Raw genomic sequence first — 24,042 nt, 5'->3', positions numbered from 1 at the left:
TCAAATGTTAATTTGGTCCAGTTATTCTACTCTAAAAACACATCCTGGAAATAATCAGAATGTACTCAATGATGTATAAGGATGTCCATCACAGAATTATTTATCATGAGAACACTGGTAATAACCTAGTTATCTAACCATAGTTGAACACTTAAAGTAAATTATCCTGCAGCCATTCAATAGAATTATATTTAACACTACTAAAAATATCACAACGTAAGTAATGTTTAATGACATGGAAAAACATTCATGATATATAAAGTTGAAAAGAAAATTTATTTAAAAGGAAAAAAAAGAAGCCCTAATCACAAACGCCACTTTCCTTGCATCCATATTGCAACCATCCTGGCCTGAGGAATGCCAGCCCCCTGTCAGCTCACACTGGGTAGGTGCACACACACCTTGGCCTTTTCAAATGCTGAACCTGGAGTACATGGAGTGTCAGATAATGTGTTCAAGCAAGAAAATTTTCTCTTCCTTTATGTCTTTAAACTCTTGCAATTAATGCCCTGAAAAAAAGTAAAACTAAACTCATTCTGTATAATTTTTCAGCCAAATATCAAGAGCTTTCCATAAAAGGCTAATTAATAGTATACTTGTACCAAGAACAGTAATTCAAATGTTTTGAGAGTGAACTTAGATTCAAAACTAATGGCATCAAAACCCATAATTCTTAAATGATGAGAATACATTAAGAGGTTCAGCAATTTCTTTACATTCTCTTCTAAGCAAACAGGCTTGTTTCTCCTCCTGTGTCAGAGTAAAGATAACTCCTTTGCTCTGTTCAGTTTCTGGCAATGGAATAGGACTTCTTCCAAATGCGGTATCTGATGTAATTTAAGATTACATCAATTTCACTGTGGGTTATCTAGATTTTCAAGTGCCATGGGGGAGGCCTAAGCAATACTCTAGAGGAGCCCCCATAAACTGCGGAACCCTACAAGAGTTTCTGTCACGAGCTCAGCGGTCAAGGGAAACTTTTTCTTGCCCTACTTCAGGCTGAGTCTTCAGAACAAGTTACCTGAACTTCTTTATTGTACATGGAAAATGCAATACTGTACTTTATGCTTATGCTGCTTACCATGTACCCTGGCACATGACAGCCATTCAACACATGAACTTTGAGCTGAATTGCAAATAAATAAATAAATAAATAAATAAATAAACCCCACAAATTTCTTATTGGAAAAGACCTAGTCTAGAAAATTAGTTGACTATTTTCAATTTATTCTTTTAAAGAGCTATTATGCACTTTTAAATACAATGATAAAAAACTACATTTGAGTATAGAGAATTAGTTTCAGTGAATACATAATTCAATACTTGTGTATTGAGACTCAAACCAAACTAAATTATGAATCAAAACCCAGAACCATCTATATTAATTTGCATTAAAATGAACCAATCCATCTTTTTTTATAAAACTGCAAAATAAGCCCATTAAAAGAGTGTCCAATGTATAATTTTAGTTTGAACAAAATCTTTGTTCTCTTAAAATTATACAGCCAGAATTCAAATATCAAAGTAGTTTTGAAAAGGGCATATTTCATTAGGCTTCAACTTCTAGGAGAAAACAAGTACATCTCCATCCTACAAAACTAGCAGCAATAAAATCTCTCTCATAGATGATCTGTCTCATCTGTAAAATGCAATAGTTGAATCAGAGCATTCCCAACATCTCCTCGTGTCTTAAAGGATACTGTAGGCTAAATTTCTTTAGAAAATGAAATGCATAGGACGATAACGTAGAATAAAACAATATCTACTACCTAGTTAATGTGATTTCTCTTTCTATACTCTCTCTAGTGCATGGCTCATTTAAGCCCAGCATAATCCCTAAAACCATCTGAAACTAAGTGTAAGGAGACACTAGATTCAAACAACCTACATTTAGTTCAGATTGTGCCACATACTAGCTAAGCAATTATTTTTTTTTTAAGATTTTATTTATTTATTTGAGAGCGAGAGCGAGCATGAGCAGGGGGAGGGGCAAAGGGAGAGGGAGAAACAGACTCTCAACTGAGCATGGAGTCCAACACCGGACTGGATCCCAGGACCCTGAGATCATGACCTGAGCCCAAATCAGACACTTAACCAACAGAGCCACCCAAGTGCCCCTAGCTAAGCAATTATTGACATGCTCCCTAACCTGTCAATGTACCAATTCCATTTCTCCATTTGTTAAATGGGAAAAATGATGATTTCCTTCCTACCTATGTCTTAAGGATAAGTAATAATATCATTATTAATTAACATCCTATGTATCAATGATGAAATATGAGAAAACACTCTGTAAACTCTAAAACAGTCTAAAAATGAAAGGAAATTATATCAGCAGTAACAAGACATTTTTTAGTCCTGAAAGCCTGCAGTTATCTTATTGCTGTATTTGACCATTTTTCTTTCAATTTTCTTTAAGCAAAAGTAAAAGAGTCTATTGTGAAAACAGTACAACGCAGTCTTCCATTTGATGTTTTTCCAAAATTCTTGCTTAAGCTTTATCAAGCCATACCCTCATATCAGCCTGTTATTAAGCATTAAAAGGCTCTGTCTGCTTTTATAAGTGAGCTTTGTTATAAATTAATCTTCTATAATTTCACAGAACTGAACAAACTAGAAGAAGAAAAATGAAAAGAAACCGTCCGCTGCACTTCATATGCCTTCCAATTTCAATTATTTGGACTCATTTACCTTGCCCAGAAATGAATAAACTTTGTGAAACTGAGAAAGCTACCATAGCATGAAATTTTCTACATTCTTTAATCTCTATGGTAAGAGTTCTACTAATTGCTTATTTTAGAGAGCTAAAAATAAACCACCAAGTATACCAAGAGAAGCTGGCAGTGCTCACAGTCCCTAGTAAGAGGGAGTGGATCATGGCTGCACATTTAAAATCCAGCAGTACATTCAGCTTGGAAATTTCCCCTTGAAATTTAATAAACTTTACCCCTTGGTAAACACAGACCATCAACATTTTAGTCACAATTATCAAGTGTACCCAAAAAACAAAGGAGAACTTTTATCCATATCCATAATGCTACTCCAAGTCTGTCAGGTTCACTTTGTCCTTGATTTGTAGATCACAAAGCTAGACTTATGCAAATAGTGGTATTTTGGCTATTAAGGAACCATTTAAAATGCAATCTTGTAGAATGGTTTTAATTACTTTTTAGTTAACTGACAAAGCATTACATTATATCTAATTATACTACACCTAAGTCATTGATAGCATGAGTTTTCTGACTAATTAAATGTTAGTTAGATAACTGGTTTTTAAAATGATTAAGGAGGGCACGTGTTGTGATGAGTACTGGGTGTTATACACAACTAATGAATCATTGACCACTACATCAAAAACTAATGATGTACTACATGTTGGCTAACCTGAACCTAATAACAAAAAAAAAGAAAAAAAAAAAAGAAAAGAAAATGATTTTGATATACATCTTGACTTGGGAAGCTATAGCAACACAGAGATCAGAGAATCATCTAAAATTATGCTGCTGCTTTTGGAAGCCACAGGAAAATATCCAATGATGTGTAGAGATGTAATTACTGTCTCCATTGACCCACCTCGTTTCATCTATCATCTCAGGCCCCTGCAAGTGCGCGGAAAGAGACGGAGAGTCAGAGAAGCAGTCTGCCCAGGGTCCATACAGCTGTGAGGCAACAAGCCTAACGCATCAATGGTGACTGGTTAAATGTACGCAAATCCTTCCATGGATTTGTTTCTCCATTAAACCTCAGCCTTCACAAATCCTCTCAAGTAACCAAACCAAGAATTTCTCATAAAACTAAGAAGAGCCAATGCTCATACAATCAACCAGAGTTCTACCCCCAGGCTAGAGACCATGACTGTGACATTCTACTGTTCAAACGATCATATGTATGATTTGATTGTGGAGATTGAGAGTTGACCTTACAATACCTACATTTCAACATTCAGATCACCACAAAGTAAAGCACCATCACCCTAAAACACGTGAAGATTTGATTACTCATGGATAGCAGTTTTCCACCTGGGGAAAAAAAAAAAAAAGGTGGGGAAATGTTTGGGAATAAAAAACATAAAGTTTAACTATGTGGGGTGTAAGTCATTTGAAAATACACCATTCCATTCCACACATTCTTAAAAACACATACTCAACCTTAACTACCTCTAAATAAAGGGAACTCACACATGTAGGTGAAAAATGGTGTGTAGGTTTACTTTGTCAATGAATCTGAAACTGTTCAGACACTCTGTACCTTTGTGGTCACACATCCTTGTCCCGTGACAGCACATCCTTCCACGTGGCTCCGTGTTGTCTACATGCAAACACACACACACACAGAGCAAGTCTTCCATGGTCATCACCAGTCAACCCAGATTTGCAGGGCAAGATCTCAAGATCTTCTGGTCTCCATTCTTCAGAGTACTCATCAACAGCTACTCTGACACCACAGAACACATGGGTTTTCAGGAATGACTTCAAGAACAGCACCATCGTGAAAGCCTGAGTGCCCCATAAGCCAAGGCCAGGAATGGCCACAGTTTCACTGAATCAGCGGTCACCAAAATGGCATGTGTATAACACAGAGAGAAAAGGACAACCGACTGAGGTGTAAGAAGAGAATAGTGGAAAGTAAGAACAAAATTATGCTCTACTAATATTTATTTATTTTTAAAGATTTTATTTATTTATTTGACAGAGAGAGACAGCCAGCGAGAGAGGGAACACAAGCAGGGGGAGTGGGAGAGGAAGAAGCAGGCTCCTATCCGAGAAGCCTGATGTGGGGCTCGATCCCAGAATGCCGGGATCACACCCTGAGCCGAAGGCAGAAGCTTAACGACTGCGCCACCCAGGCGCCCCTCTACTAATATTTAATACGTGATTTGCCCACAGCATATGTGTACAATTTTAAAATGAATATGTGTTTATGTGGGTGTGTGAGTGTGTGTGTGTGTATATATATATATATGGACTACAGGATCAAAAAAGTTTGCAGATGATAAAAGCCACATAAGCTAAAGTGATTTATATATGTATGTAGGCAAATAGAAGTTTATTACTTAAATCAAAAATTTTTAAATGCTTAAGTCACGAGGATTCCAATTTATAACACTAGTTATATACTTTTTTCCTTATTTTGCTATAATGGTTCATATCTCAATCTGCTTTACAAAAAAAGCTCCTTTTTCATGTCCTCAATTAATAAATATTTCATGAAAATGGACAGTAAGGAAGAAAACAAGACTTATAAAATTCCTTTCCGACTCAACATAAATTCAGCTTTATATAAAGATTTAATGATAAAATATCCCAAATAATCATAGGAATCATAATAAAAAACAAATTAAAAACAAATCAAAAACAAATTAAAGTCAATTTATTTTTTCAATCACATTCAATTGTTTTTGCTGTGCTCTATTAGAAGAAACACTGCTTTTTATAATCATTAATATTTTAAAGGAACTAAGCAATCAAAACCAAATCTGGAAAAATTAGCATCCAGCATGAGGTGATTTTAGGTCATCAGGGCAATTTCATTGCTGCTAATTTTATCTCCAAGTAAGAAGCACTTCTGTTTCACTTTCCCACCCAAATTTTATGGGATGTATAATAAGGAAGAAATATTTTTAAAGGCAAAAATACAAGTGAATGTGTAAATAGGTAGAGAGGAGGAAAAGTATATTTTAACTCCAAGGGCCATGAATTCCACGTTCTATCTATCCCTCTCCCTTCAAAACATAGAGGAAACACACAAAATGAGAATATTCAACATAAATTTCCAAATGTGTAACCATGAATTATTTTCTGACACTCAAGAGAAGTATGAAAATAAGCAAAGACAAGGTATCACAGAGGAAAGCCTGATAAAAGACTAAATTTCCATATGGTATGTAAAAAGAGAGATCCTGAAGAAGAAGAAAAGAGGATAAAAGAATATTAACAGACACTGAATTTCAAAATGCCAAAATGAATTTAAAATAGTCACATCTCCCTTAGATTATGCAACAGTTTTTTCTCATTCACTTTGATCTGTAAATGTATTTACAAGAGACCTCTATATTTTTATGAAGAAACACTGAAACTTACAGCATTTCCTTTCTAAGAAACTAAATTTAGAGAATGTAGGAGGTATAGGGAAAGACAGTCATTATAACATTCACAATTTAAGCGGAAAAGAACTTAAGGTATCTTAAAGCAAATAAACACCAAACTTGTTTAAACGTTTAAATAGTACACAAAGACTATTGATAATTATAATACAATTATGTATTTTCACTTTCTATAGATAGATACCTACCCATGTTAGTATTTGGGATAGCAACTGTTAATATTTAGTTCTGCAACTAAAACTTTTATTTATACCATATAAGTTAACACAGATCAGTAACTAAGATCAATTTTCAAAATATAATCAAGCAAATAAATAATATCTGTTACTAGCTGATTTATTTCATAGTAATTTTGCCACTTCCTATTCTAGACTTCCCCTTCCTCAGCCAAAATCTCATATATCACTGCCTTATATTGACACCTTCTGGCAAGTACTGGAATTGCATAGTTCTCATTTGATTAAGCAGCTGTTAATTTTGCATCTGAGGAAAGAAATGTGGAAGATAACATTTCAACTGCAAATAATACAACTTTTAATTTTTTAAAAGCAAAAGTAAATTTTTAAAAGCAAAAGTTTTAATGCTTTTTTAGGAAATTATAAGTCTCAAGAAATCTATCCAAAGAATACTTCTGATGGCAGTTAATTTACCCAATGACTTCAGTAGTTGAACCTGTGCTTATTTGGGGTATAAATATGAAACTAAGTAACTTTCTCTAGTATTTGAACTTCTACTGTTTCCCACCTCAGGCTAACTTAATACTTTGGTCACATGACTTGAGAAAAAGACCTGATTTTGTGGAAGTATGCATATAAGTGGATCAGAAAAATAACCCAGCTAATAAAAAAAAATGCTTTATATATTCACACTTATAGTTAAAGAGGTAAAATAACATGCATTAGTGAATGAGCTTTTATTGTCATTAAAGCTGCCTGTTCCTGAATACCTAAAATGTTTATACCAGAATAAACATTTTCTCTGAAGTGAACCAGAACACAACACATCGAAATAATTAATTTATGGATTTCTATAACCAAATTAATTATTAAGTTGTGTTAAGTTTTAATTAACTTCTCATGCAAACGAAACCCTCATAAGTATTCCTGCAAAGAATGCCCTGCTACCAGACTGTCTCCTAAAACTTTTCCAAAAAAAAGTTTCTAGACATGAAATACACTTAATTGACCAAGCTGTAAAAAATAAAAATATATGATAAAGTTAATAGAATACTGCTTTCCCCTCCTACTGCACTGCCACATAACATGCGGTTTAGATGCTTGGACATGTCATATTTTATATCATCGGAAAAGTCATAGTGTCCTAGAGACAGTCGTTCCAATTACGAATGAGTTTGGGCAGCTGACAGGGCAACAAGATGCATTACTTAGAATGGTACTCAGCGCGTGACGAAGGCAGACTGTGGTACTGCGGTGCTGTATAAATTGCTTTCCCATTCCTGTTACAATTCCTTCCTTCCTTCTCTATCAAACTGCTCCAATTTTTGACAAAGTAATGAGACAGTATGAACATGGTATACTGCAAACAAAACTATGATCAAAAATATAATAGGCAACTTTTCTTTAAAACACAGGAGCCCATTCAATGGATTATGTTTAGGATGACGTAGTATTTGAAATTTGCAAGTGTCAAACAAGTTGCCTCCCGAAAGTGTACTTAATCCACCTGTTCAAATAAAATTAAGTTCTTCAAGTTTAGCTATAATATATGCAGATTCAAGAATATAGGGGATATTTTATGATGAGATTCAGTCTAGTTTCTAAAATGTGTTTTAATTTTTTAATGGAAAAACAATTAGCTAGAAAGGGATAGACAGTTATTAAGTAATCTTACTGAATTATTTAAAACTCTTCTTTTAAATTTACTGAAATTTACACAAGACTAATATACCATTCAATATGAAGACACTACAAATTATCACAGAGGTAACAGGTCTTAATGAATGTAGTTTTGCCATATTTTCTCCAGTTTATCAGCCCTTCTCAGAAGATAAGATTTTGTCAAATGCAAAATCAAAGATGCACTAAAACAATACTTATTTCAGAAGCCCAACAAAATTTAATGAAGCAATTCACTTAAACAGCTTTTATAATCAGTCACTAAGAAAAGGAATCTTTCCTTGATAAGAACCCTGAAAGGTTAGTTTTTAGAGCCTGAGAAACAGGAGAATTGTCAGACACCCGAGATCCTCATTTCAATCACTCAGTTACCTTACAGAGCTTCTGATACCGAGGAGAAGAAACTGCCATCCTTTGTAAACGATGTAACAAAACCACAACTTTCTGCAGAGACGTTCTCACCACAGCCATCATTTTAAGTTTACCACACTTCTGGAGACACCTCAGAATTTGCATTATAAATGAAGAGCAATGATCATTTCCTCCCGGTCACTGGACAATGATTTGCCAGTTCTCTGAGCATGCTCGTTTCCAGGAATGCATTTGAAAGATACAGGGGTTTAGGTGCTAGGCAAAAGGAGGCTGGTATTCCTTCAACTTCTTCTCAATCGAAAAAAACACACACAAATGCCACAAAGAAAGCCCCCAGCAGATGCTCACAGCCGGTACTTGCTCAGCACGGCTCGGGCAGACACAATGAGCAAGTTGTTGAGCCAAATGCTGCCTGCCGCTGGAGAGGAGTGCGCTCCGGAGCCAAAAAGGATATTAAGTGAAACATTAAAGCTGCAGATACATAGCAGACATCCCCTGGGAACCGAGATTCAACACATCACCATGGTTCATGCCTCAAGGCTAGTTTATATTAAGAGATCGAGTGGTATTCATTCACTCACTCTAAAGAGAGATGCGTTCACTACCCGACTGCATGCAGCTCTGGCTGTACTCTGTGGGATGAGTGAACAGACATTGTTATAAATCTTGAGAAGAGCAGAAGGGTACCTGACTTTAATGATATCAGCCCCTACATTAAGTGCTAATAAATCACCTCCAGACGGGTCTCAGAACAAGATCACCTAAAACAAAACAAAACAAGAAATACCTGCAGGGGGTATGTGGCTTTACCTGGGACACCCAAAAAGCAGGGTCGTCCGTGAGCTCTCAGATGCTTGCCCAGGAGAAAAGCCATGAGAAATCGATTTCTAATGTTAGGTTAGGACTTCTCTAATTAAACAGTGAATTTAATAAAATACCAAAAAAAAGTCTGTAACAGACTACTAACATTCCAAATTACCACATTTCCCCTTAGACAGCATCTTCGTGGTCTCATCTTATTTGCCATAATGCTGTTTTAATTTTATGAGTAAGAAACATAAAACATGATTATATGATATAAAAACCCAGGACAGAATTTGAAGGTTTTATATGCATGTGCATATGTGAAATGTGTTTTCAACTGTGGCTTGAATACTATTACAAGTAACAATTGGGGTAAAGTACTCTTAGGAAATGAGCAAAATAACCCAGAATGATTAAATGACTGGGTCAAAGGGCACAGCCAGAAATAGAAGACAGACGTTTCTCATTATCAGTGTCCTGCTCAAACTAATAACTCAGGTAAGGCTGCTATTTCTCTACTACCATCATGACTCTTTAAAAGAAATGCAGTACTGAAAGTATTTCTCTTCTTTGACTTTGTCTGCCTTCTCAGTCCTTCATGTTAGTGTGACTGAAAGTCCTATACTGGGTCTCATAGAGTTGTGTTTATCAAGCAGTGTTTTTGTATATTTTGCTGCTTCTGCTTTATGTTTTTTCCCTGAAGGTATATACTGCCTCCCTCTGGATAGGCTAACAACGTCAAAATATCTATACAAAGCCAAAATCGGAAGAGGCAGTCAATGATGTAATTAAAAATATTAAGTTAATAGGCAAAAATATAGAAACAACATTAGATTTGTGATTATTTAGGTGTCGGGGGTTTGGGGAGCTGGTACAGGCGGATTGATCGCAAAGCCATATGTGGTTTCTTTTGGGGGAGGGTGAAAATGTTCTATTTGATTGTGGTGATTATTGCACAACTCTGTGAATACACACCACTAAAAACAACTAAATTGTATACTTTAAATGGATGGCTTGTGTGGAATGTGAATTAAATGTCAATAAAGCTGCTATCAAAAAAATATACAAAGTTGTAATTCCTGTCCCTGAACCAGCAGGTGAAGCTCACACAGTAGAGGTATTACCCGTAAACACCATGCTGGTCGTGGCAGTGGCGGTGGGTACCGGGCAAGATCGACAACAATCTAAACAATCAAAGCCCACACCTATGGAATGAGAGGAGGAAAATAAGGCTGAAGGAGAACAGGGGAGATGAAAATACCACAATCCCCAAACACACCTTGTGAGCAAAAGCAGCCACCTGTTATAAAGCCACCCAGGGCAGTAGGCTTTTGCCCAAGAAAGAATCAGATCATCTCAATTAATTGGTTCCTGCTAAAACTGTAAAGCTTGTATTCTGAAATATAATTAAAATGATAATAATATCCTAGAATGTGACAAGAAAATTCAGAATAAATGCATTTGAACCAATAGATAAACTTAGAGGGAAGACAATAATAGGCTCTCCTTCAAGCACACACACACACACACACACACACACACAAAGTTTCTGCACTTGAGTCAGATTCCCTTACCTAAATACAGATCCACAATGACAACCACCAACTGCATAGTGAGGCATCTCCTCATGGATGTTACTCAAATGCCTTATTTCAACATAGTCAGAATGAAATTGATCACCCTCCACACGCCACACTCACTTATGCCACCTCCCTGAGTCGTTCTTTCCCTATATTCCCAGTTTCAGCCTCTAATCCTGCCGGGCAATCCTCTTAGTCTCTACCCTTCCCTTGTCTACCCATACCATAAAGTCATTAGGTCTATTCCCCCAGTGACTGCGTCATTTCTGGTCATTACCCCCTCTCACCAGACGGCTGCAAGACCATCTTAGCAGACTGCACACCCTACTGTCAGTTTTGCCAGTTCAAATCCATTCCTCACAATGCCACTGGCTAGATTCCTAATAAAATACAAATTCCATTGCATCACTCTCTTGCTCACTATTCTTTAACAACTTCTCCCTGTCGCCACCAGATTAAAACATAAAATACTTAGCAAGCCAAACAAGACCCTCTGTGATCTGGACCACTCAGAAATTCCAGAGCTTCTCTCTCCAAAGGACTGGGTTTTCTCTTGCCAACTCTACTAAGGAGGAAAGCCTCACCCCTTGCAACCAGGCAGTAAAACATAAACACATAAATCCCAATGATCATCCACCCTTAACAGAAATGGCATGCATCATAGCATAATCCCAGAAATTAATCTCCATCTTCCATGGTGCTTCCAAACTACCCTTTATCAAAAACTTACTCAAATTCACCTTAAACTGAATACAGAGCAAGCTTCTTCATCTTCAGGAAATGCTCCTATGGCTCTGCATCCAGTTGTCGTACACGTGTCATAAGACACGAAGCAAGTACCACCAGTGAACGTGTCACGTAAGCAGTGCCACGTACACCCCTTGTGCACGAGCACACACAGGCTGAGGTCCTGACTCCACTTTTTCAGTGCACCCGTAAACTGCCCCCCACCCCCCCCACCACGACTACAGAAAATTTATTTTATAATTTCAGGCACTCTTGTTCGTACATTCATTTTCTTCAACAAATATATTTCCATCCCCAAACCTTTCATTCATTTTAACTCTGTTCATTCACACCAATGGAGGTGTCATTAATACAAAAAGTCATGGGGTAATTTAAATTCTCTTGTCTCAGAATTAACTCAGCAGAAGGTACTAAGTCTCTAAACACATCTACCTCTAAGATGCCAAAAATAAAGCCATAGGATTTTTTTAAAAATAAAATGGAGAGAACATTTTAAAATTAAGATCATTTTTAAAAGGAGCAAGGCAGTGAAAAATCATGCAAATTACCATAACGGGAAATATCTTAAACAAAAGCAAATACATGTGTTTATCTTTAGAAAACAAAGAGACTGAAATAGGTCTTAATAAATGCCCTCTTTAATACTTCTTATGAGCCACAACATTAAATTTCAGCAACTATTTTTGAGAGGCATTTACTATACATGTCACAATGTGCTTTATTATTTTAGTCAGTAACCTTTCTTTCTTGGTGCTGGTTGCCATAAGACAAGCAATCCTGCGCTTAGTTATTTTTATTTAGAAAGAATTTAAACATCTTCATTTACATTTATTTCTACAGTTTGGGTATTCACTAAATATCAAGAAGAAATTTGAGCTATGGTAAGAATATATTCCAAGATAAAATGTGTCAGAAGACATTATTAAACTCTAAGACAGGTCTGCATTTTGCTGATGCTAATCGTCAAGGTTCATTTCAAGCCTCCTTTGCTCATTGTCTAAAAACTGTTACCTCTTCAAATGCACAGCCTGGGTATCTTCTGAGTTGAACACCATTACGTAAAGTAAGCATCCATGGGCATTTGTAGGTCAGGCTTCCAGTTGTTTAAATCATAAAAAATAATACATTTTAGCATCGGCCCACACTTAGAGCCCTCTCTAACCCCCTGCAAATGAGATGATAGCTAAATCTTTCTTCAAATAACATGGATAGCGGCCTCCTGAGATTCTAGATGGTGAGACAAAAGCACATATTTAACCTCTATACCTGCTTGGTCACCCTCATTATCAAGTCACAAATGTATTGTGCAATGAATAAGAAATAAGAAGTAATGTAAGTAAACATAGATTTTTGTTAAATTAATCTCGAGGCCTCCACCATAAAACACCCTAATAGTCCATCTGCATGGGAACAAGTTACAGATAAGTCTATTCCCAAAAGGTCCTTTAAAAAAAAAAGTTCATACTTCTTAGTGAAAACAATTTCAAACTTAGAGATAATTCGTAAGAATAGGAATAGCTCTAAGAAAGCGACTGTACCCTTTATCCAGATCCACATATTTGTGAACATTCTGAGTTTCAAGGGAAGAGAATTCTAAGAAAGGACTCAAAAAGCTCATCACACTGAATTTCATAATGCTGAAGTTAGGGTCCACGGGCAGCAGTTAGTATTTACCTAGAATCCGCACACACAGCCCCGCGTAGACAACAATATGGAGTAACATAATCTCTGCCCCTGAGGAGTCATGTGATCGGCTGGGACAGGAGAAGACGTGCCTCAGATGACACTGGGTCATGAGTTCACAGGCATATCAGAAATAATAACGGTCAAAATGATGTGCAAATGACATAGCAGACAGAAGTAAGATGTGAAACTGTGGTAGACAAGGGAACTGCTCCATGAAAATCGCTTTAAAACCAAGTTCTAAAAGAGAAGGTCTGAGATGGGCAAGACTAGGTCACTCTACACAAAGATGGTAACTTCAAGGGCACTGAAGCAGTTGTACTTGGGGGCAGAAAAAAGGGTACAGGCATGCTACGTGAGATTCCTCATAAATTTTTGTAAAGGAAAGATTTTGTGTTAGCACATTTCGTGGAGGAGAAAAACTTGAACCTCAGACTGCATACACAATCATAGCTATCAAGCTAAAAGACATAAAGTAATACCTCCAAGCCTAATGTTCTTAGTTGTAAATTAAGCCACAGAGCCTTTGCAGCTTTTATATTAAGTATGTTATAATAAATGGAGAAAGGAACAACTTCATATTAAAAGGAAATGCCGTTATAATTTAGGATTCAATAAGGCTAAGTGTAATAGAGCTTAAAATGACAAAAACAGAACAGCTATGAGCCTGTAAGTCTAAATAAACAATTATTACTTCCATAAAACAAGGTGTTTTTCCTCTCTTATTAAGTAAAATATTTTAGAAATCTTTTTTCCAGAAACCAATGATTCACAGGGGAGCATGGATCTCATAACAGAATGAGGTAACAACCTCACCCTTCAACGGTAATAAATGTGCAGGTAGCTGGATCAAAAGAGCAGGGTGAAAATAAAAACGCTGGGTGCGGATCCCCGCGCACTTGCCTGCATCTGCTGTGTGAGCTCCCTGGCCAACCCAGTGTCCTGAAGAGCATTCTCCCGCTGAGAGGCGTCCGCAAGCACGTTAACTGTGGTTTCCGCTTCTTGGATCCACTTTAGGAAGTTCTCCAGATCCCGGCGAGAGGCCTGCACTGCCCTCAACTCCGCTTCCAAGGCACTCTGTCTGTCAGCAATGCTGCAGGTAACAACATGACAGGCAGGTCTCTGTTACTTACAGTGCAAAAGTCCACATCACGCACAGCCTAACAAACAAATTAACACACAGCCTCCAAGGAACTTTCATTTATTTAAGTACCTAATGTAACTGGGACATTATTTATATGTGTGTCTTGAATAATCCTTAATGGGAGGAGTATTGTGAATAGTGAGAAGAGGGAGAGGGAGAGAGACATATAAATATTAAGAAAATCACAACCATATCATAAAATAATTAAGACTCCATTTTACAACTCCTAATTGTATATTAAGTTATCCCCCAATGTTTTATTTCAATACCTTAGTATAATGCCTAACACTCAGAGGAAATATCAATAAATATTCATGCAATGAGTGACTAAATGAATTCTAGGAAGCACTAAAATCAGAAGAAATACTTAAGATAAAATGAAAATAATTTAAAGGGCTTACTTTATGTATTTTAAAACAACTCAGATCAATAAAAATTGGCTCTTTAAGCTGATTTAATAATATTATATTTGAAAAACACTGGAAAATCAAGCTTTTATAAACCCATCATTAAATCTACATCAAAATTAATACGCAGAAATATGGAGTTGCATGATTTAAGAGATATACATACCTGTAAATTCAATCTTTAAAACTTTATATACCTCAAAGCTTCATAAGAAGAAACCAAACAATTTTAGGTGCACCTGGGTGGCTCAGTCAGTTAAGCTTCTAACTCAGTTTCGGCTCAGGTCATGATCTCAGTGTTGTGAGATCGAGCCCCGCATAGGGCTCCACGCTGGGCATGGAGCCTGCTTACGATTCTCTCTCTCCCTCTACCCCTCCCTGTGCCACTCTCTCCCTCTTTCTCTCTCAAAAAAAAGGAAAGAAAGAAAGAAAGAAAGAAAGAAAGAAAGAAAGAAAGAAAAGAAAAGAAAAGAAAAGAAAAGAAAAGAAATGAAAAGAAAAGAAAAAGTTAAAAATGGATACTAACAATTACACCCTAGTTGTTTAAACCCAAGGGAACTGAAAACACGTATCTACACAAAATCTTGTATACAAGTTTTCAGATAGCATCATTATTTATTATAGCCAAATAACAGAATCAACCCAATGTCCATCGATGAAGAAATGGATAATAAAATGTAATATACCCACACATGAATTATTCAACATAAAAAGGAATGAAGTACTACTACTTGTTGCAACATGTATGAACCTTGAAAACAAGCCAAGTAAGAGAAGCCAGACACAAAAGGCCACATATCGTGTGATTCCATTCATATTTATATGAAATGTCCAAAAGAGGTAAATCTACAGAGAGAAAAGAAATTAGTTGTTGCCTACCACTAGAGTGGAAGGTAATGGGGACTGACTGCTAATTGGGTATTCAGTTTCTTTCTGGGATGATACAATATTCTAAAATTAAGAGTATTGTGATGGTTGCACAACATGGTGAATATACTAAAAAACTCTGAGTTGTACACTTTAAAAGGGTTAATTTCATGGTATATGAGCTATATCACAATAAAAAGTCAGCATGTGTAATATGATCTCATTTATATACATTTTCTATTTCAACCACTCATCTATCCGTACATCATGCCTCCATCCACCTGTCCTATATACAGGACTGTCTGTATACATAGATAAAAGGATAAACATCAGGAATGTTAATATTAAAAGTTATTTCTAGGTGCTGGGATTTAGGTGGTTTACTTTCCTGTTTGTACTTTTTCTGTATTCTTTAAATTTATAATGAACAAGTATCTTCTTCACACATCCATAAACAAATTCTTTAAATAAATGGGTAAAAATTTAAACAGAGATCATCATAGAAGATATATGGATGGCAAATAAGCACATGAAAAGATACTCAGCATCATTACTCATCAGAGAAATGTAAATTCAGACCACCATGAGCTATCACTACATAGTAGAATGGCTTTAAGAAAAGGACTATAACAAGTGCTAGTGAGAATGCAGAGTAACTGCAACTCTCATATATTGCAACTGGGAGTGTAAAATGGTACCCCCATTAAAAAACAGTCCAGCAGATTTTTTTATTTATAAAGTTAACCATGTACTCAAGAACAATCCAGCAATCCTACTCCAAGGTATTTACTCAAAGAAATGAAAACATATACTCACACAAAACCCATATGCAAATCTTTATTCATAATGGCCCCAAACAAGTAATAACCCAATGACATCAAGTGGTAAATAGATAAACTGTGGCATATGCATACAACGGAATACTACTCAACAGTAAACTACTGAGAGATGCAACAACATGGATGGAATCTCAAATGCATTCTGCTAAGTGAAAAAAGCCAGACACAAAAGCTATCTGTTTCTGTTCATAAGCCATTCTAGAAAGTCATCAACCTCATCTGAGCATTTACCTACTAAGAAACCTCCAATAGTGTTTGGCTGCTTACAGAATAAACCCAAACTGTTTTTCCTGAAACTCAATGTCCTCCATAATCTATCACTAATTCACTTTTCTAGCTTATCCCCCAGTTCTAATACTCTGTTCAGGTCAACGTGGTATATGCTCCTTTTTCTCTAGGATATTCTTTTTTTTTTTTTTTCAAGATTTTATTTATTTATTTGACAGAGACAGCCAGCGAGAGAGGGAACACAAGCAGGGGGAGTGGGAGAGGAAGAAACAGGCTCCTAGTGGAGGAGCCTGATGTGGGACTCGATCCCAGAATTCCGGGATCACACCCTGAGCCGAAGGCAGACGCTTAATGACTGCACCACCCAGGCGCTCCCTCTAGGATATTCTTAATGCTGTGCTTACCCAAATACTTCAAATACACATAAAAATGTCCTTCTGACCACCTCCACTTACCAAAATCCTACCAATCCTTAGGGTTAAGGTCTACCTTCTTTAGAACAACCCAGCCCAATTAGATTTCCTTGCTCTGAGTTCATAAAAGGTCATTACTCTTCTTTACACAGAAATTAATCACATGTATCCCGAAAAAGCCCTTGGATTGTGATCTTGTTTCATGCTTAAATTTTACTTTGACAGTATTACATGGGTTTGTTTTCTGTTCTCCTGTTCTGTAGATTCACTATGGGCAGAAGCAGTCTTATATGTTCTCCATATTTCTCAGATTCCTTATTACAGTATTATAAGTATTTATAGAATAATGACAATCTATTTATAATGTCTTTAAACTTACCTTCCAAACACCAGTTTTCAAGAAGCTACTGAGAGATGGCCTACACAAAAATCAGTTTGTAAGTCAAGGAAAAAAAAAAAAGGCAAAGAAGCATAAAAACAAGAGATCCAAGAGCAGGAGAAGCAAACAGGCCCACATGCTAATGGTGAAAAGAGATCTCAGAAGAGACAGTGATGAACTGGGCCAGATGAGGGCTGTCATCACCATTCCAACTGCTACATTTTCTTATTTTAACTTGACAAAACTAATGAAAGATACACTCTGACAAAACAAGGAAAGAACCCAAAAGAGAAAAGAAAGACACACATGCATACAAACAAACAAACACAAAATCCAGGAAACAGGGATTCTAACCTAGGAGAAAAGCATAGAATACCCCTAGGATTATGGCTGTGCAACAGGCCTAGAAAGTATGTTTACAGAAGAAATGTCTCCAAGAAAAAATATTAGAAGTGATAGACTGCTTACTGTGATTGACTTTGTGGGAAATTATAGTGTCAGACCATTGGAAAATGTGGGAAGCATTAGTAATAGGTGCAAAAAACCTAAGCACATAAAAGCAAGGCAATTACTAATTTCAGGTGAAAAAAACAGAGAGGAAGCAAAATTATAGTAAACTTCAGTGCTTCGCTGTTAATGATGTTTAGACACATATAACAATGTCAGCACTGAATATCTGTTTATCTAAAAATTCAGCAGTGGGATGGTATAGCCACTGTGGAAAACAGTATGGTGATTCCTCAAAAAATTAAAAACAGAATTAACATATGATTTAACTATTCTGGTTTTGGGCATACACCCAAAAAATTGAAAATGGGGTCTTAAAAGGATATTTGTGCACCCATGTTCATAGCAGCATTATTCACAATATATGGAATATTCCACAAAATTATGGAAGCAACCAAAGTGTTCATCAACAGATATATGGATAAGCAAAATGTAATATACACATATAATGGAATATCATTCAGCCTTAAGAAGGAAAGAAATTCTGACATCCGCTACAACATGGATGAACCTTGAACACATTACACTAAGTGAAATAAGCTAGTTACAAAGACACAATACTGTACGATTCCACTTATATGAAGTACTTAGAGTAGTCAAATTCATAAAGACACAGAGTAGAATGGTGGTTTCCAGGGGTAGGGGAAAGAAAGAATAGGGAGTTATTGTCTAATGAGTAGAGAGTTTTCATTTTGCAAGATGAAAAGAGTTATGGGGATGGATGGTGGTAACAGTCGCACAACAGCATGAATATTTACTACCATTGAACTGATACTTAAAAATGGTTAAGATGGTAAATTTTATGTTATGTGTATTTTAGCACAATTAAAAAAAAAGTGGAAAAAAATGCAATGATGAGGAAGGGAAGAGAATGATAGCATGAGAAATCTATACCCTATATGTTTACCAGAACAGGATTAGCAATAGACAACGTCTAATACTGATGTTTTGAAAAATAATAGTATACTCATTTTATGTAGAGTATGGAAACATATAAATGACATAAGGAGAAGCCAAAAGAAGAAAAAGTAGCTGCCCCTAAGGAGGGAGACTGTGGTTGAGTAGTGAAAGAACTGCTATATTTTATAATAAACCTTTAATTTTTAAATCACATGTATATATTGCTTTACTTTCTAAAATTTAGAAGTTACCCACTAGAATTTGGGTGGTTAGTGGTGGTGGCTGGTGTTTTATCTTTCACCTAACCCCACCCACATTTTCAATTTTTAAAACATCAACAGAAAAAAATATTAAGAATAACCAAAAAAAAAATCGCTTCTCGGCCTTTTGGCGAAGATCAAGTGAAGAATAACAAAAAAAAAAAAGGTTGTGCCAAAAAGGTACCTAAAAGCAAAAAATGAAATGAGTACACACATGCAATTAATCGGCCATGAATAGGCAACTTTTAACACATAAAATTAATGACTATAAAATTCGGTAAAGTCAAATACTTTAATTCTATAGAATCAGTATCATTTGTTTTTAAGACTATTTCTATGTATAAAATAGGTTATGTGGCAAACAGCTAATGAAAAAGCAGATCATTATAGATTAGCTCTATTAAACCTTAAGAACGCCCAGACTAGAAGCAAAAGGATGCAATGTCTGAGGATCCTATGGGGTTATTTACCTATAAAAATGAAGCAATTATTAATCCTCAGTCCAGAGCTGTACTTCTTTTTTAAATTTTTATTTTTTAATTTAAATTCAATTAATTAATATATAATGAATTATCAGTTTCAGAGGTAGAGGTCAGTGATTCATCAGTCTTATATAACACCCAGTGCTCATTACATCACATGCCCTCCTTAACGCCCATCACCCAGTTACCCCATCCCCCCACGTCTCTCCCCTCCAGCAACCCTCAGTTTGTTTCCTGTAATTAAGAATCTCTTATGGTGTGTCTCCCTGATTTCATCTTGTTATATTTTTTCCTACGTTTTACTTCTTTTACTTTAAATATGCTTCCCCCCCCCCCCGTTCCCATTCCCACCAATCTTCCCCGTCCGACCTAATTAATTTCTACTTTCACTTCAGAACTTGGTGCAGACACCTTCTATGGCACCTCACCCCACACATGGCATGATGTCCCTTACTCTATTAGTGTGCCATCCTGCTGTGACAAATCACCATAAACTCATGGCTTAGAGCAACCTGAGCTTATCATCTCACAGTTCCGTCAGTTAGTTTCTGAAACAGGGCTCGCTGGACTGAAATCAAGTTGCCAGCAGGGCTGTGTTCCTTTGTGGAGGCTCTAGAGATAGTTCTTTCTCCTTGTCATTTCCAGCTTCCGGCTGGAGTTCAGCCATTTTCCTTGGCTCCTGACTCCTTCCGTCTTCACTTTTAAAGATGCATGTAATCACTGGGGCCACTCACATGATCCAAGATAGTCTCCCAACCTCTGGAAGATATTCTGCCACCATATTACATCTCCAATCATGAGTGAAAGTGAATATTTTGTTTCTGTTTGAAGCTTCTGAATCATCAGTGTGCCTGGTATCCCCAGGGCCTATACAGAGTAGCAACTCAAGTATATATTGAATAAACTAATACAAAAATAGGAATTATGTCTTCCTTCCTGCAGTATTTTAAGGACAAAATGAGGTATACACACATAAATGTATCAAAATATAGTAAACACTCAATAAATAATATTTTCCCTAATCTTGTACATGAATTGAGTGAAATATTGGGAAATTAATTTTTTTACAGCGTGCAAATGTGCACTTTATTAATAAAGGTCCTGGAGAATTTTTTCAAATTCACATATATCTGGGTCTCAGATATTTTTTATCATGAATGTAATCAATCATTAAAAATAGTGAACATACTAGAAGCTAAACTCTATTTACAGCAGTCCAAATTGTCTTCATATTATTATAATAAATATAGATTTTAAAACCTCATAATCATAGTGTATATTAATTTATATCTGATTTTTTAACTATAATTTCATATGTAATTTCAAATAGAATATAGCTCAAAGGTAACATACCACCCATGTTAGTCTTCTTAAAACTAGATCCAATGCTAAAGTATGGTATACTGGACACACTACAAGAATCTTTTACCCCTTTTCAAGGAATTTCACATGATTTATCATACTACTGTAAGGCCAAAAAAAAATTGCTAAAATGAGAGGTTCAGGAATGTGTAAGCACACTTTATCGCACAGGCTAATAAATTACCTTTAATGCCATTTGCACATTGCTATCAGAAGAAAACGACCTAATTCTACCACTTCTGCCATTTACTGGTTATATGGCGTGGAATAAATCACTTCAAATTTCCAATTTTTTTTTCCCATCCTTAAAATAAGTTGCTTGGACTAGATGAGTAAAGGACCACTTCAGAGTCTCCAGGGGTCCTTTTAAAACCACATAATCCGGGGCGCCTGGGTGGCACAGCGGTTAAGCGTCTGCCTTCAGCTCAGGGCGTGATCCCGGCGTTATGGGATTGANCACTTCAGAGTCTCCAGGGGTCCTTTTAAAACCACATAATCCATCTGAGAATATGAAACCTGCTAGAAGAGATCCTCCCTTTTCACCGCCAACCCTTGCTTCAAATCCAGCTTCATCAAGAATCACCTCATGTAAATGAAATGCTTCTGATGGGGAGGGATGAGTGCAGTGCAGGCAGCACGAAGGTTGGGAAGTATTCATGTGCANCCACATAATCCATCTGAGAATATGAAACCTGCTAGAAGAGATCCTCCCTTTTCACCCCCAACCCTTGCTTCAAATCCAGCTTCATCAAGAATCACCTCATGTAAATGAAATGCTTCTGATGGGGAGGGATGAGTGCAGTGCAGGCAGCACGAAGGTTGGGAAGTATTCATGTGCAAATTCCTAAGATCACATCCAGCACTGAACTCACATTTGTCTACAATTCTCAGGGAATAGTTTATATCTGGCAGTTCAGGTTGCTACATCACAAGATCAGAAGAGCCAGAGAAGGTTCTGAGAAATGTAATGGGAGAATACAGGGGAAGGAGCGCTGTTACAGGGGGGGAAGAAGGATTTCAAGTTTAGGGAATTGTGGCTACTAGACAAAGGAAGAGATTTTTTTTTAATCTTTTTTAACTTAGAAATCATAAAGAATAAGGATAGGCTGAAAACCTAACTGTAACAATATTTGAAGTTTAGAAGGGTAACTTTAGCAGAAACAAGAATCTTTACTTCAAACAGAAGTAACAGGCTACAGAATTCTCTGAGACAAGAAATGGTGCACACTGAAAATATAAATAGCTTCTCAAAAAAGATTTGAGGAATCCATGGGTGACAGATTTATAATAGTTTATCTTAAAGGGAACTGGGATTTTTTAAATGTAAACTCTTAGCTTTTCAAGAGATTTCTGCTATAAAAGCAGCTGATAGTCTACAAAATAGCTTATAGTTATCTTGTAGCATAACAAAACGTGGCCACCCACATAACTGACTTTTTTAATGGTATTTTAAAGATGTTATATAATACTTGATATTTTAAGCTACAAGATATAATATATTAATCCAGTGCACATGTGCTTATTATAATTGGTTAAAAGAGTGAACGCAACTAGATATGTCCTTTTTTTTAGAGATTTTATTTATTTGAGAAAGAGACAGAGAGAGTGTGAAAGAGCACAAGAAGTGAAGAGGGAGAAGCAGACTCCCCACGGAGCAGGGAGCCAGATACAGGCTCCATCCCAGGACCCTGGGATCATGACCTGAGCCAAAGGCAGCCACGTAACCCACTAAGCCACCCAGGCACCCCTCTTCTTTTTCTATTTTAATGGAAAAGAATACCTTAAGAAACCCACGGATATGTGTTGCTAAATTTTGGTGTACTTAAAAGGTGACCTTTACAGTTACATGAGATCTAAATATATTTATCTCTTTTGAAAGGAAAACAGTGGCATCAGAAGTTTCAGTGGCATGTAGAAAACTTACAATGAAATAATTCTTTAAGCTTTTCAATGGATGCTTTCGCAAGGTAATTTTGTTCTTTGGTAAATACAATAACATTTAGCTAAAAAATGTATTAAAGCACCCTTTGGGGAAATGCAATTGATTTGATGAAGAATTAGTCCCTGCAAAAATACCCTACAATCTATGGTCTTTTGGTGACCCAGAGGTTGGGTCATCATCATCAAGCACTTAAAGATTCACTCCATGGGATGTAAGGAGACTGCTCCAACCTGCTAATGCCACACCAATTGGGAAGCTCAAGAAAGGAGCCCCCACTGGCCCCGCACCCACTCCACGATGCCTGCCCTCGACCTTGTATAACGGAAAGAAGCAGCTCTCCACAGGGCTGCCACTGCCAGCAAGTAAATACATAAGACCAGAGAGCTGTTTCCATAACAGAATCTCTATCCCCACACCCTACTTCCCTTTCAGCTAAATCACTACCAGATAGCCGGTCTTCATTAGCCAACCAATATTGGAATGTACCTCCAATACTACTCTGCCCCTTCCCCAATCTGCCCCAATTCACCCCCCAAGCCCTTTTTCTATTATGTCCGGAAATCTATTCTATGATCAGCAGACCAGAGATCAAGTCCTTCACCTTACGCTAAGTGAAATTGGTCTCCTTAGGACCATCACTTCCCCTGGAAAACTTTTAACAAAGTTTTTTCTTCTCCCACAAACCCTATATGCCCCAGGGTGAGTAGTTGGAATAAGGGTCCTCTTCCTTGTTTTCCACTGCTACGTTCAGGCCATCGTTCTCCCACCTTCCAGGCAAAATCCTACTCTTTCAAAGCACAAGACATTTATCCACTATGTTCATATACTGACCTCCAGGCCCACGGTCCCTGCATAAGGGTGACAACAATTGCTCACTACTTCAAAAGTTAAGTGATGTCTGAAAGTCAACTCCAGATCTGCCTGCCAAGCCAAAGGGAGGGACTGCAGCACCCAGCAGAAGGGACATCTTAGACACGATTAGGGGCTAGGGGCCATCTCTGGCTCCACTCCTCTACAAACACCTTCCTCTCCCCTGCTCCCGACCTTCCATCTGCCTTCTTTCTACTTGCCTCTGAGTAGATGAGCATTGCTAAACATTTATTGTAATAAACCACGAATAGGCAGCCATCACTGCCCAGAAAAACCAAAGTTCCCCCAGGAAGCTCT

At 36.8% G+C, this 24,042-nt stretch overlaps 1 protein-coding gene across 5 annotated transcripts in view; it reads right to left on the bottom strand.

Annotated features, from left to right (window-relative positions):
* The window catches only part of UTRN (utrophin), a 426,951-nt gene that overhangs the window by 145,231 nt on the left and 257,678 nt on the right, over positions 1–24,042 (bottom strand). For all 5 annotated transcript variants that reach the window (XM_034669248.1, XM_034669249.1, XM_034669251.1 and 2 more), the window contains one exon: positions 14,049–14,238. In XM_034669248.1, the coding sequence (XP_034525139.1) occupies positions 14,049–14,238 (190 nt within the window). The remainder of the gene's footprint in view (positions 1–14,048; positions 14,239–24,042) is intronic.

This window comes from Ailuropoda melanoleuca, chromosome 10 (genome assembly GCF_002007445.2).
Source record: "Ailuropoda melanoleuca isolate Jingjing chromosome 10, ASM200744v2, whole genome shotgun sequence".
Lineage (NCBI taxonomy): Eukaryota > Metazoa > Chordata > Mammalia > Carnivora > Ursidae > Ailuropoda > Ailuropoda melanoleuca.
The sequence above is the reverse complement of the archived record's forward strand: the minus strand, read 5'-3'. Positions and strand labels throughout refer to the sequence as shown.